Raw genomic sequence first — 13,140 nt, 5'->3', positions numbered from 1 at the left:
ACATGGGCATACAATTTTTGTCCCTCCCCATCAAAGGGCCATGCAGCATCACTGCAGATGATTGCAGTGACCATACTCCCAGGCATATATGGGCATGTTTCAACAACAGATGAATAATATTTCATGTACCCAACCCAAAAAACACTTTGGGAACTTTGGAAGTGCCCTGGCTCCAGCCAGGACAGGGTTAATTTTTTTGCAGTAGCCAGGAGGGGGTGTGGCCCCTAAAGTTACTTGATACCACCTCATGACATTGCCAGAGGCAGGGGAAAGGGATTCTCTTTCTCTTCCAAGGAAAAGGAGTTCCTTCCAATGGAGTTAAAGTGGTGGACAGAACAGTCAGGTATTGTCTATTGTCAGGGGCTTTTCACGTAAATTGTTTCTCTGCCCTATACCTTTCATTATTAATATTGTTGCTGTTATCGTTTGTTTTCTTATCTCATTGCTGTTTCCAGTAAATTGTTCTTATCTCGACCTGTGATCTTTTGTGCCTCCAGTTGGTTTTAGCTGGAGTACTAAATTGGAGAATACCATTCCTAAAAAGATAGGAAGCAATTTAAAGTGTTGCCTGGAAATAGAACAAACCTTCCCAGACAACGTTAGAATAATATAAAAGCAAACCTTTACTTGAAAGCCTTCAGGTACACAGTATGACAAAAAACGCACATGGTAAAGTAATTCTATGATTTTTTTATAAGGTTAGTTGATTAGTATACCTATCAAATATCATCCAATTAGAAGAGCAGTTGGTTAGGTAATTTTTCCCTGGGTACTGCCCCATTGGAATTGGTCCAGAGGCTTCTCTATCCCATTTCTTGTTGTGTCTCCTAAGTTTCCAGCTGGAAAACAAAACGTCCTTGTAGGTGGTGTTCTTCTTAAGTAAGACTAAACAGTATTCCAGGAATGTGTTAGAAGGTTAGCTTATTGTTCTAACATGTAGGGGAAAAGGGTAGGAAAAGTACTAGGAGCTACAGCCATGCATTAGTAATCTACAAGGCTACAAATCTATAAAAATATACAAAAAGCTAAAAATCTTTAGGCATCATTTTCCCCTTTAGAGACTTGACAAAAATTCTGTATTGTCTAGTCTCTACCACTTACATTTGACAAAAGGCAGTATCCTTCTTAGCCATGGTTTTGCTGCAAAGCCAGTGACTTCTCAGACAAGGAGTATCTGTTTCTTACTTGCACAGCACTGGTGCTCTGCCAGGTACAACAGCAGGAATCCAAGGCTGAATCCTCCAAACATCACCGTGGAAATGCATCCTACTTCACAAATCACAGCACAGGAGGTTCCTCTACCACATGTGCTTTGTTTATAAATCACAGTCAAACCATTGATGTATCCTGCCCTGCTCAATCAACAAGCTCCTTCACTGTATGGCTGCAGGAGGTTTCTTGCAAATGGCAAAATAGTGCTTGAACAACCTGTAAAAGCTGCAATTAACTACGGATGGAAAGGATAGTCTCCTTGGAGGTGCTGGGTAATCAAGCAATTAAAAACTACTTCCCACTACCTGCATTTCCACAAAGCAGAGCCAGAATGACATCCTTCCAAATGACTATGTTTCCATCTGTTTAAGCCCTTTATATGATTTGGCTTCAGCAGAGACAAGCCTTGACCTCTGAGTTCTCCCAGCCCTTACTCCCAGCTCTGAACAAAGGAAGCATTGTAAGCAGAACTTTCAATCACTGGTGTGTTCTCAGTAGGGAGCCTGTCTTGCCTCAGCCTTCCTGGAGCACAGCAAACTCACCAGCAATGGCATAAGCATGAATGCAGATATGGGTATCTGCAGTCAGGATTTCTTGGGATCCCTCATTTGCTCAGCTTCAACCATTTCTACTCATCTCTGCAACAGTTTCAGCAACTGTTAGATGTGAAGGTAAGTCAAGAGACAAGGAGAGACACTCACTCCCATGGCTAGTCACATGCCTTACACCAGCCTGTCATGCCCCAAGCAATGACAGCCTGGACACAGAGCACCTGGGCAGCCGTGCTACACAAGCGCCCCATCAGCATGGCAAAGACCCTGCTTGGGACCACACTGCCCTCAGTTGCGGGGGTGCTAACTTTGTCCTTGCCCTCATCCCCAACCGCACAACATCCAACCAGACACAGGAGCAATGACTGGAGAACCTGTTCCCTAGGAACCTGCCAGAAAGGAGCGGGAACTGGGATATTTCTGAATCGACAGAGTGACAGATGGGGAGGAAGGGAGTGTCTCCCACCAAGGAAAATTACCTCCAACATGAGTTAAGGCCTAGGTAGAGTATGGAGTATACAAACATATCCAGAGGGAGAATAAGAAGTCTTAGGGAAAAGGTCAATAAGTTGATTAAAAAATGCCAATGTGTAAGGATGGGCTGGAAGCTGATGAGAATTGGCTGTGAAAAGGGACATCCTGCTGTACACAGAAGTAATAACTGGTGCTGAGTGGGTAGAGCTATGCTGTGGCCTACTGGAATGTGCAATATGAGAAGGTACTTTGGGATTAGAAACAGGTAAAAGTGTGTGTTGGCGTAGACAAGAGTACACAGTGAAGCAAGGAGATGACCCAGTATCTAAACTCCTTATCATTGTGCGGCAGCAGAGAAGTGAGACCAGTATTAGGGAATGCACTGGACAGTAGTGGAGCCAGGCAACAGAAAGGCACAAAGGATATTTGGAAGACCAGGGCTGTAAAGGCTGCCAAGTCCTTCTGCAACCACTCCATCACATGACAAAGGATGCTGTGAAATGCACTTGATCAGAACAGAGTGGCATTACCTCCCCAATATGCCTGTATCCCACAGCCACATGACAGTCCTTTCCAACAACCTACCAGAGGGAGGAAATCCCCCTAATCCCAATGCTGTCAAAATTTCTTCCACCTTTTCTAGTTTCTAAGCACAAAGATTTTGTGCTTTAAGGTACACACACTGAAAGATTTATTTTCCAGAGCTCCTCATCAGTCTTCCTCCCTAAATGTGTGGTGTACACATTTCAACAGAAGTTGCCTGGCTCTGCCCTGCAATGTACTTGGTTAAGAGAGCACTTAGCTGAACCAGCTCTCTCTCCCTGTGTCATTAATAGCTCTGCAGAGAAAGAACATATTCTGTTTGCTTTCATTTTCCATGCTTGACACCTTTTCACTTTCAGAACCTTGTTCAAGCAAGGAAGATAAAAATAGAGGTAGGAGAGAGTCTTTCATTCATATCTTATCACCCATTCTTATGAACACAGCTTTTCCCAACTGCTCCAAGGAATATACCCAGAACAAGCCTAACCTGTGGTATCTCCACTGTCTCCCCAAAAGATTCTTGCTCTGTGATCTCACTGGTGATTGTTTCCAGGAGTTACTGCAAAGATTTCTTTGTGCAGCCTCTCCCACTGCTACTACTTGTGTTACCCTGCGAATCCCACCCCGCCCACCTCAACCTCTTGCATGTAACACCCGAGAGCATCATCACCTCCCACCATCACTCATCCAAACCACTGTGGCTGAGATTAGAAAGCCAGCATCTGCTCACTACTGATTATTTTTATCCCAGTGATCCTAATAGGTACACAAACTGGCCCTGGACTTAAAACAGGTTGGACAGGACCACCCACTAGTCAGCATATATGATGCTTCTCCTTCTGTGTCAAATCAGCACACATGCCATTCACCTTTACATCAGGGCTACATGCTGCAGCTCCCAGTCCCCAGCCATGATGCTGGCCTAGAATGGGAGATCCCCCATCAGCAGGGTGTCAAACAAGTCTGTGTGGGGACAACAGAGTCATGTTGAACTGCCATAAATCCACATCACAAATGCTCTGTCTTTGCTCAAACATCAGTCCCACTGGCATGGTCTCCATTTAAGCCGGTTTTCCCACAAAATTTGTCAAACATCCAATCCCATGATAAGATTCACAGGAGTAGGTCACATTAGAAGGTAGACTATTTCTAATTGACTGAAAAATATAATGCTTCTATACATGAAATTGGCTTTTTTTGATCTTCCTGCCCTTTTGCAAGCTCTTGCCTAATTTGTTAGCTTGTCACATACCTCCCTAGGTATCTCTGTATTTCCAGTTGCTCTTTCTCCCATTTGTTCTGCAGTGATCCAAGCTGTATGTAATTACTTCTTGCCTACACTTAAGATTCATCTGAAGAGCCCTGCCCTTGGGAGATGGGAGAACTGGAAGTCTTACCACTGAATTCCGGAGCAGCAGGACTAGGCCTAGGCACCCTGGGAAGGTTCCCTCACTGTCATTTTTTCTTCTATTTGAATTCATCTGCAAGTTCCCAGGTGCGATGCTGGCCCCAGGAGGGAAAATTTCAGGATCCCTCTCTGCGCTCTTCTCTGCCCTGACACTCCACCATGACCCTCTGCCACCTATATTTCAGCTAAGTATACCATATTTAAAATATACTGAGGATCTAGCTACACTGGAATTAAATTTGTTCCTGAAGCAACCCTGTTAAAACCTCTAGGCTCCAGATAGGACAGCTTTGGTGCATTAGGTTCTCAAATCCTTTCTGGTTTTAAATACTTTGATTTGGTACCTTGTAACTATTAACACAGGCATTTACATCAGCTTTTAATACTGCCCAGTTTTACACAGTCCTTTATTTTTATACATGTTATTCTCTTCATTTATCTCTTTTATCATTGCTGTCTTTCTCTTGTTACCATTTCCTCTCCATCACTTTCTTCCCATTTCTACCTTTTTTGCCCTCCCTCTGTCTCAAAAATTACATATTGCCCAGCACTGCCCATGTGAAGAAAGTGAATGCTATGAGGTAATGCGGCTGTGGAGACTGTATCTGAGCTGCCTCACTGGGAATCAGTGAGGCACAGAGCATTCATCTAGCTCCCAAGAAGCATAAAGAAACCAGGGATTATCAGTGGCAGCTAGACAAACACACACTTGAGAGAAAAGGTCCCACCTCTGAGCACCTACTTCAGCCTTTAAGAGAGACCACACAAACTGTGCCATCGTTGGGTGGTGTGGTAATTCCGTGTGGGCTAACCTTGGGGTGGCTTTCCACAGCTCCTGTGGAAGGGAGATTGCTACATGGAAGCCCATGGAGGCAGAGGCCTGCAGGGAGCAGCCAGCCTGCCTTGCTCCATCTATCCATTGAGCTATGAAACACAGCTGGTACCAGCCATGCTACAAGGACGGAGTGCTGACAGAGGGAGTATGTTGCAGGTTGGGGGCTGACCTTAACCCTGCCATTAAACTGTAGGGAAATATTAACGGTTATTCCTGACCACACAATATGTAGACCCTTAAACTACACCTAGGCAGACACACCCCATCCAAATCTGCCCGTAATGCACCCTCTAGGTGCAAATATTTCACTTACCTTGTATTTCCCCCCTACCTCCTTACCATGCAGTCAGACAAGCCAGAACAACCAGAACAGCTCCAAAAATCCAAAATATGAGAACCAACAGATATACATACTGCTTCCCTTCTTCAGCCTTCTGTCTTCCACCACCTCACAGACACTTTCCCTAGCATCACCATTGTACACTGTTGCGCCCTGCCTCCCTCTTCCCTTGTCAGTTGTGATCCTTGAAATGCCTCTCCTCAACCTGGGCTAGACTGTGAGGGGAGCAAGATGCAAAGTAGCAGAACGCCCTCTGTAATTTACCGTGCTTACTCCCCTCATATCTAATGAACACAGTCACCTACCTACTGATCTCAGTGCTGTGGGCTGCTGAGGGTTAATGATGGCACCAACTCCTGAGCTACTGCGTTACCTGACTGCAGCACCAAAAGTGATTTATGCTATTATTTTCTTTGGGGGTTAATTAGGGGCTCGAAAAAGTAAAGGGCTGTCAGTGCTAGCTGGAATTGGTCTAGTGCAGCCAGGGGAGAGCAGTCATCCCTCACAGAGCTCTGCCAATATATCTTCATCCTCAACATCAATACCTCCAGCTCCCACCCCTCAGTGTAGCAGACAGCCCTCCATCCTGACCTCCCACAACCCTCTTAGTCTTATCATATAGAGTACGCTGCTCTGCTGAGTCCTGCCATTTCCATCTGGCACCTTTCACACCCTTACTCCTCTGTTATCTTCTCCTTACCAAAGCTTTGCCAATAATGCCCATTGATGGATAGGGAAAACTCACATGGCATTCTCCCAGAGGCAAGGAAGAGCTATCTTCCCTTGGTATCTCTTATAACTGAGAAACAGCAGTTTTCCTTCCTCTAGCTGTCCAGGGCCTGCTGAGGCCTGAGAAGCCACCACAGGCTACGGCTGCCCCTACCTCTTTGCCTAGATCCTCACGGATAACTTGCTCAATCTCCTGCCTGGTGCTCTGCGGGGCCTGGCTGTGCAGCACCTTGAGGGTGCGGGTGTACTCCTCAGGCAGGAGGTAGTCCAGCGCTCCCAGGTGCTGTCCCACCTTGATGAAGGTGCCTCGGTTGGAGCAGCACAACTCCCGGAGGCGCTCAGCAGAGCGCAGGTGCACCTGTGAAGAGACCAGAACGTTATTCAAGCCCTTCTGCTGTCTGTTACATGCACATGTCCACATATGTATCTTTTTTTGTCCAGTATTTAAGCAGACCAAGGATTTCCTTTCTTGATTCTGGGCATCATCATCTAACACGTCAGTTCAGTATTAGGACTCTGTCTGGATTTAAAGGGTCTGAACCAGACCAGCACAAGATGCCCCAGAATATAAAGGGCTTCAACACTTGTTTGTACAAGCACCATGATCAGTAACAGCACATTAGTTTTTGGCTCATCCTTGCACAGAAAAAAAGTCTGGCCATAGGGCAGCATTGGTTTGTCACTGTGATTCACCACTATCATGCATAGTTTGGGAACCCCTTGTCAAAAGACAAAAATCACAACCACAACCATTATATCAGACTCTTAGTGTGAGTGCAGTGAATTAAAATGAGAAGAAAACCACAGAAACCATCCCAGAAACTTCCAGGAACTTAGAGTCTGTTAAAAATCAAAATTACAGACATCTATTTGGGAGTGAGAAGGACAGTATGTGGGCAATCCTTCATCTTCCTCACCTCACTCTGACATGCACAAGGGGAAATTACATCCCTCCAGTCCAGCCAGGTCTTTGCCAACAAAGTCTGCAGTGACAGTGGTTTGAGCAACCAAGTGTTAGAAGACTTGCCAACTGTGCTCACAGTGGCCAAAACGCAACTACCAAAGCAAAAACCCATTGCCAAACACTTGTCTGGTCTGCATTTCAGCTCTTAAGGTTCATTCTGCTCCTCAAGAATAGACCAGCCACCACATCCTTCAGTGACAATGATTTTTTCTGCCTTTATTACTCTCACTAGAAAAGGCTCTCACTACGGACACAGCTATATTGAATAATATTTAATGAACTTATATAAGTTTACCCTAGTACATTAATAAAATCTAAGCAGATCAATAACAAAAAATAACTGTGCACCCATCTCCTGTAAACGCCTGACACCTGTCTGCATGAAGCTATGGATCCCGAAAGCTTGATCACAGGGAAGTTTTCCAGCTTTCTGCCAGCATCTGTGTGAGAGTCTTGCTTTCACATGCATGCTGGCTGGGAACAGTGAGAGGTTTTTGTAAACCAATCTTTTATCTTGCAGCTGCAAGTTAGTTATGCAGTTTGTTATGTTACTGACTGGAGAAATATTTTGAAATGGGTGTTGTAGGGTTTAACCAATCATTCTAAGAGCTGGATGGTCAAAGGACCAATAACCTTATGCCATTCAAGCGAACCAGGTTATATAAATGAGTTTGGAAATTAACAAAAAAATTCCCTTCCTTTGGACCAAAGTCTATGCCCCTTTTCTCGCCATCCCTGGTACAACAGCGACATGAAGCCTCCTAATTCCTCTGGCTTCTGTGTCAGAAGTCATTGAAGGTCAAATCCTGTGTTTGCAGCCCTCATCTGCCCAAGATCCTGTGGTGATGGACTCCACCAAAAGCCTTGAAGTACGTGACAAAAGGAACAATACCACAAACATTCATGAACAGCACATACACCCATGCCATTCAGCAGCTATCTTTGCTCTCTGTGCAAAGTGGTGCCCTGTCACATCATGGGACAGGCTGAGTGTCTCGTATTTGGGAACATGTCGGGGACAGACTGAGTGCTGAGCTGCAAGTACATGAAACATAGGCCTAGGGGAGTGTGAGGAGAAAGCCTAATGTGCAAGTCTTGCCCTCAGTGTGAGACTTGACAGTTTGAGGCACACGTGCTCACACACACACATTTTCCTAGGTGGGCACATATGGGCAAGTGTAACTCGTGCTGGGTTAATGAGCTTCCCCCAGCATATTGCCAGCTCAAGAACACTCCCACATATATAGGCAGCAAATAACACCCATGAGCATGCCTCAAGTCTCCCACATCATTCTCCTGCATTTTACACAACAGCTTCGAAGCTCCTGCTGTAACAAGCCTCTGCCCTGGCTCTTTCCCTGCTCTCCTTCCCTGTGTGCGGCAAGGACAAAAGGAGGCCAAAAGGGAACAAGGAAAGGAAGTTGTGATAAAAGATGAAACAGCAAGAAAACCAGGGAGGGAGTAATGACATGAAAGAGAAAGGGAGAGAGGGAGCTAGAGCAGCTGGGTTGTTTGTCACAACACTGGGAGTCCATTACAGGGAAACAGCTTTTTTGCAGCTCCAATAGTCACCCTCTACCCACGGCCTCCAGCTGTGGAGGAAAACCCTTGCCAGCAGTGAAGGAGAGTGGTGGCCAGCCACACCCCTCAAGGTGTTGGGCAGCCATAGCCAAAGGCACTGGCAGGAAACAGGGGCAAGGCTCTATACAGGTATGTCCCAGAAAACCCAGCACTGAGCTCCCAGCATTGAGCTCAGGCCAGTACAGGGCCCTACGATCTCCCATGCACAGCAGGAGCCCATCAAATGACTCCAGGCTGCAGCATGACTCAGGACAGAGCAGCAGCAGCCCAGGGCTGTAATGCAGTGCTGGGTGTCAGGCCAAGCAGCCAGCTCAGGATAGAGGTGCTGCCTCCAGTGCATTACCCCCACCACATGGATTGCCAAGGGAGATGGAAAAAACAGGATGGAAAACTCATGTAGCTAAAAATACAACTGACTGTAGACACACTTGCATACAGGGTTTATCTTCATATTGGTTACTGCTGAGAAAGAGGTGGAAATAGCCCCTCTTTCCTCTAGCACACGGCTGAGAGGAAATTTTAGCCCTCACAAATTTATCCATACTGTTGAGAAGCTGGTTGGCCTCATGGATGCAGGAGTCCTGGCCAAGAGAAACAAGAGGATGGTTACAGAGGGCTCCAGGAACAAAACAGAACAAAACCCCCATGCACAGCATTCTCCACAGTGCTTTCACAACTGGCTTGGCTTAAACTCTTAAGAGATGCCCTGGCTGGCTGGCTGGACCAGGGAATTCCAGCTCCTGCACCTCTAGAGAGACAACATGACCAAGCAACTTGTCTCAGAAGAAGTAAATCTGTAACCCTACATCTTACAAAATTCCAGTCTGCATTAGAGGCAGAAGTACAGCAAGCATGAAGCAGGACTGTGAATGCAGCTTCCAAGAACTCTTTTCTTATCAACCAGATCAGGTTTTTTAGCAGAAAACTTTCCTAATGATCTCTATTATTTTCTTGGATCTCCCCAAGATAGGTCACAGTCCAGATGCAGCACTTGTTTCTCTGACAGACTATATTCCCCTAATCATAGACAAAATAAGAGCATCACATTCCTACCACAGTGTCCAGTAGTGGTGGCCCATGCTTCTGTTCTACCTTGAAGAAAATACAAGGTAAACGGAAATCCCCAGAATGGCTCAGAATTTTTCTTCAAGATACTGCTCTTTGTTGCAAAAGCAATTCTTCAAGACTGTTTTTATCAGAGGAAAGAGCTGGCAACAACAGCTAATTTTACACAGACATACTTGTATGCATCACCCCTAGGAGCACACTACAAAGAAAGGAAGCATTTCATGTACCAAGGAATATCAAGAATAAGCTTCCATCAGAAAACCTTTCAGATCACAAATCCTGTCTGACTCTGTACATGGCTCTTTCCTCAGTCCACATGGGAATCTTCTTCTGTCTCAAATCCCTTCAGCAGGACAAATTCTACATTGGCCCACACGGCTATCAGACTCCTCTGCTTTACCTAAACCCTGGTTAGACTGGGATTAACACTGATTATTAAGAAAGTAACAACTCTCAAGTATGGAGAAGAGGAAACTCTGGGATGTAGCACACGCTCAGCAAGCAGAGCTGCAAAGGGATGTTTTTCGAATTATGCTTGATGTACAAGCAGACCTGGCTTCTCAAGTAATTTGGGTGCTTTTGAAGGAGCCTTTACTGACACAGATTATTGGCAAAGAACTGCTCGTCAGAACATCAAATGTGCAGATGTCATAAATTGGTAGGTGCTAACCTGGTCTTTAAAATAAAGGAATTAATTTAGAAGAAAATAAATGCTCAAGCTAAAATATACCAGTGAGAACTTCAGTATTTTATATCTGGTGACAGACCTGGTGGCAAAAATGCTCAGAAAGGCCACTAAAGACAGTAAAGTAAGTGGTGGAAGCAACCCCTCATATGAAATCCCTCAGAAAAGTCATCCCAACTCTGCAGGCCATACTCTTAGCTGACAAATGTGAAATGAGGATTAGGAATGCAAAGAGAACAGCCTGCCCATCACTGCTTACAATGGAGATACACTCTCCAAGACAGTATTTCAAGAAATCCGTCTCCAGAAAACACCTGGAAGACTTCAATCACATAAAAATTAGAGATTAATTCAAGAAGTAGCTGAGATGCCAATAATCATAAAAAAAGAAAATCTTATATTAAAACTGTTAACTTCCAGAGGACTAAAAGGGAAAAATGTTGCCCTATTTTTAAGAAAAATCCAGACTAATCTGGGAAACTATATAGTCCTGCAAGCTTTAATTCTGTATCAACTAAATTAGTTGAGACAATAATTACAGAGAGTACTAAAAATCACTAGCTAAATGCGATACAACTGATAAAAAGCCAACAGGGATTTTGAGGGGGGAAAAACTATTCTTCACCAGTCCACTAAAATACTGTGAGTGTGTTAATACAATGGCCAATAGAAAAGAGGCATTAGAAAAGAGGTATTTACTGGGGCTCTCAAGTGGCTTTCAACAAATATCCTCACAAAGAGTGAAAGGAAAACTCAGCAATTATTGGAAATACAAGAACATCACTTACTCATTTTATCCCGTTCCCAGCTCAGAAACCCAGCACTACAGACAGCAGCAATGGGAGACTCTCCAATTAGGACAAGGCTGCAACACTTAGTGCTGTTTTCACCACAGTTTCTTTGCAACCTCCTCTGAGCATTTTTAGACCAGATGATCCTGCAGAAGCCTTGTCTATCTTAGGACCTGCATTCATTTTTACTTGCAGGGAAGATGAACTAGCACTGGAAACACTGAGAAATATGATGAAAAGGGGAAGAGGTCCAGGTAGCGCCCAGAAGGCAGAAGGAGCTTTCTACTACAAAATGATTGACCTGCATCACTGTCAAAAACAAACACTTGTTCTTACACCAAGGTTTCATTCTCCTGCTACTGATCTGGCAAAGGAGAGAACAGTGCAGTGACAACAATTCCATGAGATGCAACAGATATTATTCACCACTGTGGAAAAATAAGCCCTGCCAACTCCCTACCAAAGACAGGTGAAAAATCAATACACCAGGAGATCTCACCCTCAGCATAGATGGCTGCAAGGTTACACATATTGGGAGGTGCAGTTTGTCCTCCCCGCAGACACTGCTGGGTTCTCAATTAACTGGAACCATCCAACACTTGCATCACATTTTTGTGGACTGCTCAGCGTGCTCAATGCACAGCAGGAGTCAGGAAAACCCAAAAAAAGCTGTTTGACTGTGATAAAAAAAGATTAAAATGTTTAAAATATCAAAACACTATTGTATAAATTCAATGCACAACCCCACCCTGGATTCTAGGACATCCCCTCACAAAAAAAGAGGTAGATAAATAAAAAAGGACAGAGAAAGACAGGGGAAATATGACCATGTAATATAAAAGAGTCTATTAAAAAGGAAATTTGAAATGTTTGGAGACTGTTTAGATTACAGAGAGTTGATGCATAAGAGAGAAAAGTTGGATAAAATAATGAAAGGGGGAAAAAAGCTCCCATTCCTATTTCCAACTCTCATAAACCCACAAACAATGGCACATTCCACAAAGCAACAACCGTTTTTAAGTTGGTTTTTTTCTACATCCCATTTTGCACAATACAACATTAACCAGTGGCACTCACTTTCAGAGGAGAAAGAAACCAAGAGCTTAATGGAATTCAGAAAGGCTTTAGATATTTATGATAAAACAACCATACCTGATTTTATATGGAGCTTTTCATCTCTAAAAGTGCTTTTACAAACCTCTTTACAAAACTCAGGATCACTATTCCCCATTTTACAGACTCATAAGAACATTACAGGTAATAAAATGTCTAAAGAGCTTTGAACACTATTGCTCAAGGCATCAAGACAAAAATTACCCTATTGTCTAGCCACAATGAGAAAATGCAAACAGGGTGCATTATTGAAATCTTCAAAGAACCTATTTGGTGTATCCAACTCCCAAATTCCAGTTAAATCTTCTGCTGAGGTCAACCTGTTTCCAAGGGTCTTCCATATTCACTGAATTACCTGCCATTTGAAGGAGTTCTGACATTGGTGATGAACTCTTGCTTTCTTTCCACAGAACAACAGAACTGCTGCTTATGGTCTTTCATATTAAGCCTTTGAGAGGCTGGGAAGAAACTTCTGTGTGGCATACAGTAGGTAGGAGCATCCCAAGCATATATGCTGTGAGCCATCCCGGACAAGAACACTCTTCCAGAAATGCCTGCAGCAGGAGACTGACTGGAAGAGCCAGGCTGTCCTTTGGACTCCCTACAGAGGGAAAAGAGGATGTCATCACCTCTGTGGTTGATATCCCCAAAACACAGTAAGTTGGGTAGGAAGAAAAGACATGTCAGAGAATACAGGAAAGGAATCTGGTCATAGTCGTTTCTCTTCCACCCCTGATGATGACAGAGCCATATGCACAGGACTAGTAAAACTGCAGAAGGAGCTTTAGATGACCCAGGACAGCACAAACCAGAGAGAAGTGAAAAGATGTCCACCTCAATTTAACA

At 44.3% G+C, this 13,140-nt stretch overlaps 1 protein-coding gene across 4 annotated transcripts in view; it reads right to left on the bottom strand.

Moving 5' to 3' along the window:
* The window catches only part of ADCK1 (aarF domain containing kinase 1), an 80,647-nt gene that overhangs the window by 43,994 nt on the left and 23,513 nt on the right, over nt 1–13,140 (bottom strand). For 3 of the 4 annotated variants that reach the window (XM_082284075.1, XM_082284076.1, XM_082284077.1), the window contains one exon: nt 6,247–6,450. The exons of the other annotated variant lie outside the window; for it this stretch is intronic. In XM_082284075.1, the coding sequence (XP_082140201.1) occupies nt 6,247–6,450 (204 nt within the window). The remainder of the gene's footprint in view (nt 1–6,246; nt 6,451–13,140) is intronic. 4 annotated transcript variants of the gene reach the window in all.

This window comes from Coloeus monedula (assembly GCF_965178545.1).
Source record: "Coloeus monedula genome assembly, chromosome: 6".
Taxonomy (NCBI): Eukaryota; Metazoa; Chordata; class Aves; order Passeriformes; family Corvidae; genus Coloeus; species Coloeus monedula.
This window is presented reverse-complemented; position numbering and strand designations above follow the sequence as displayed.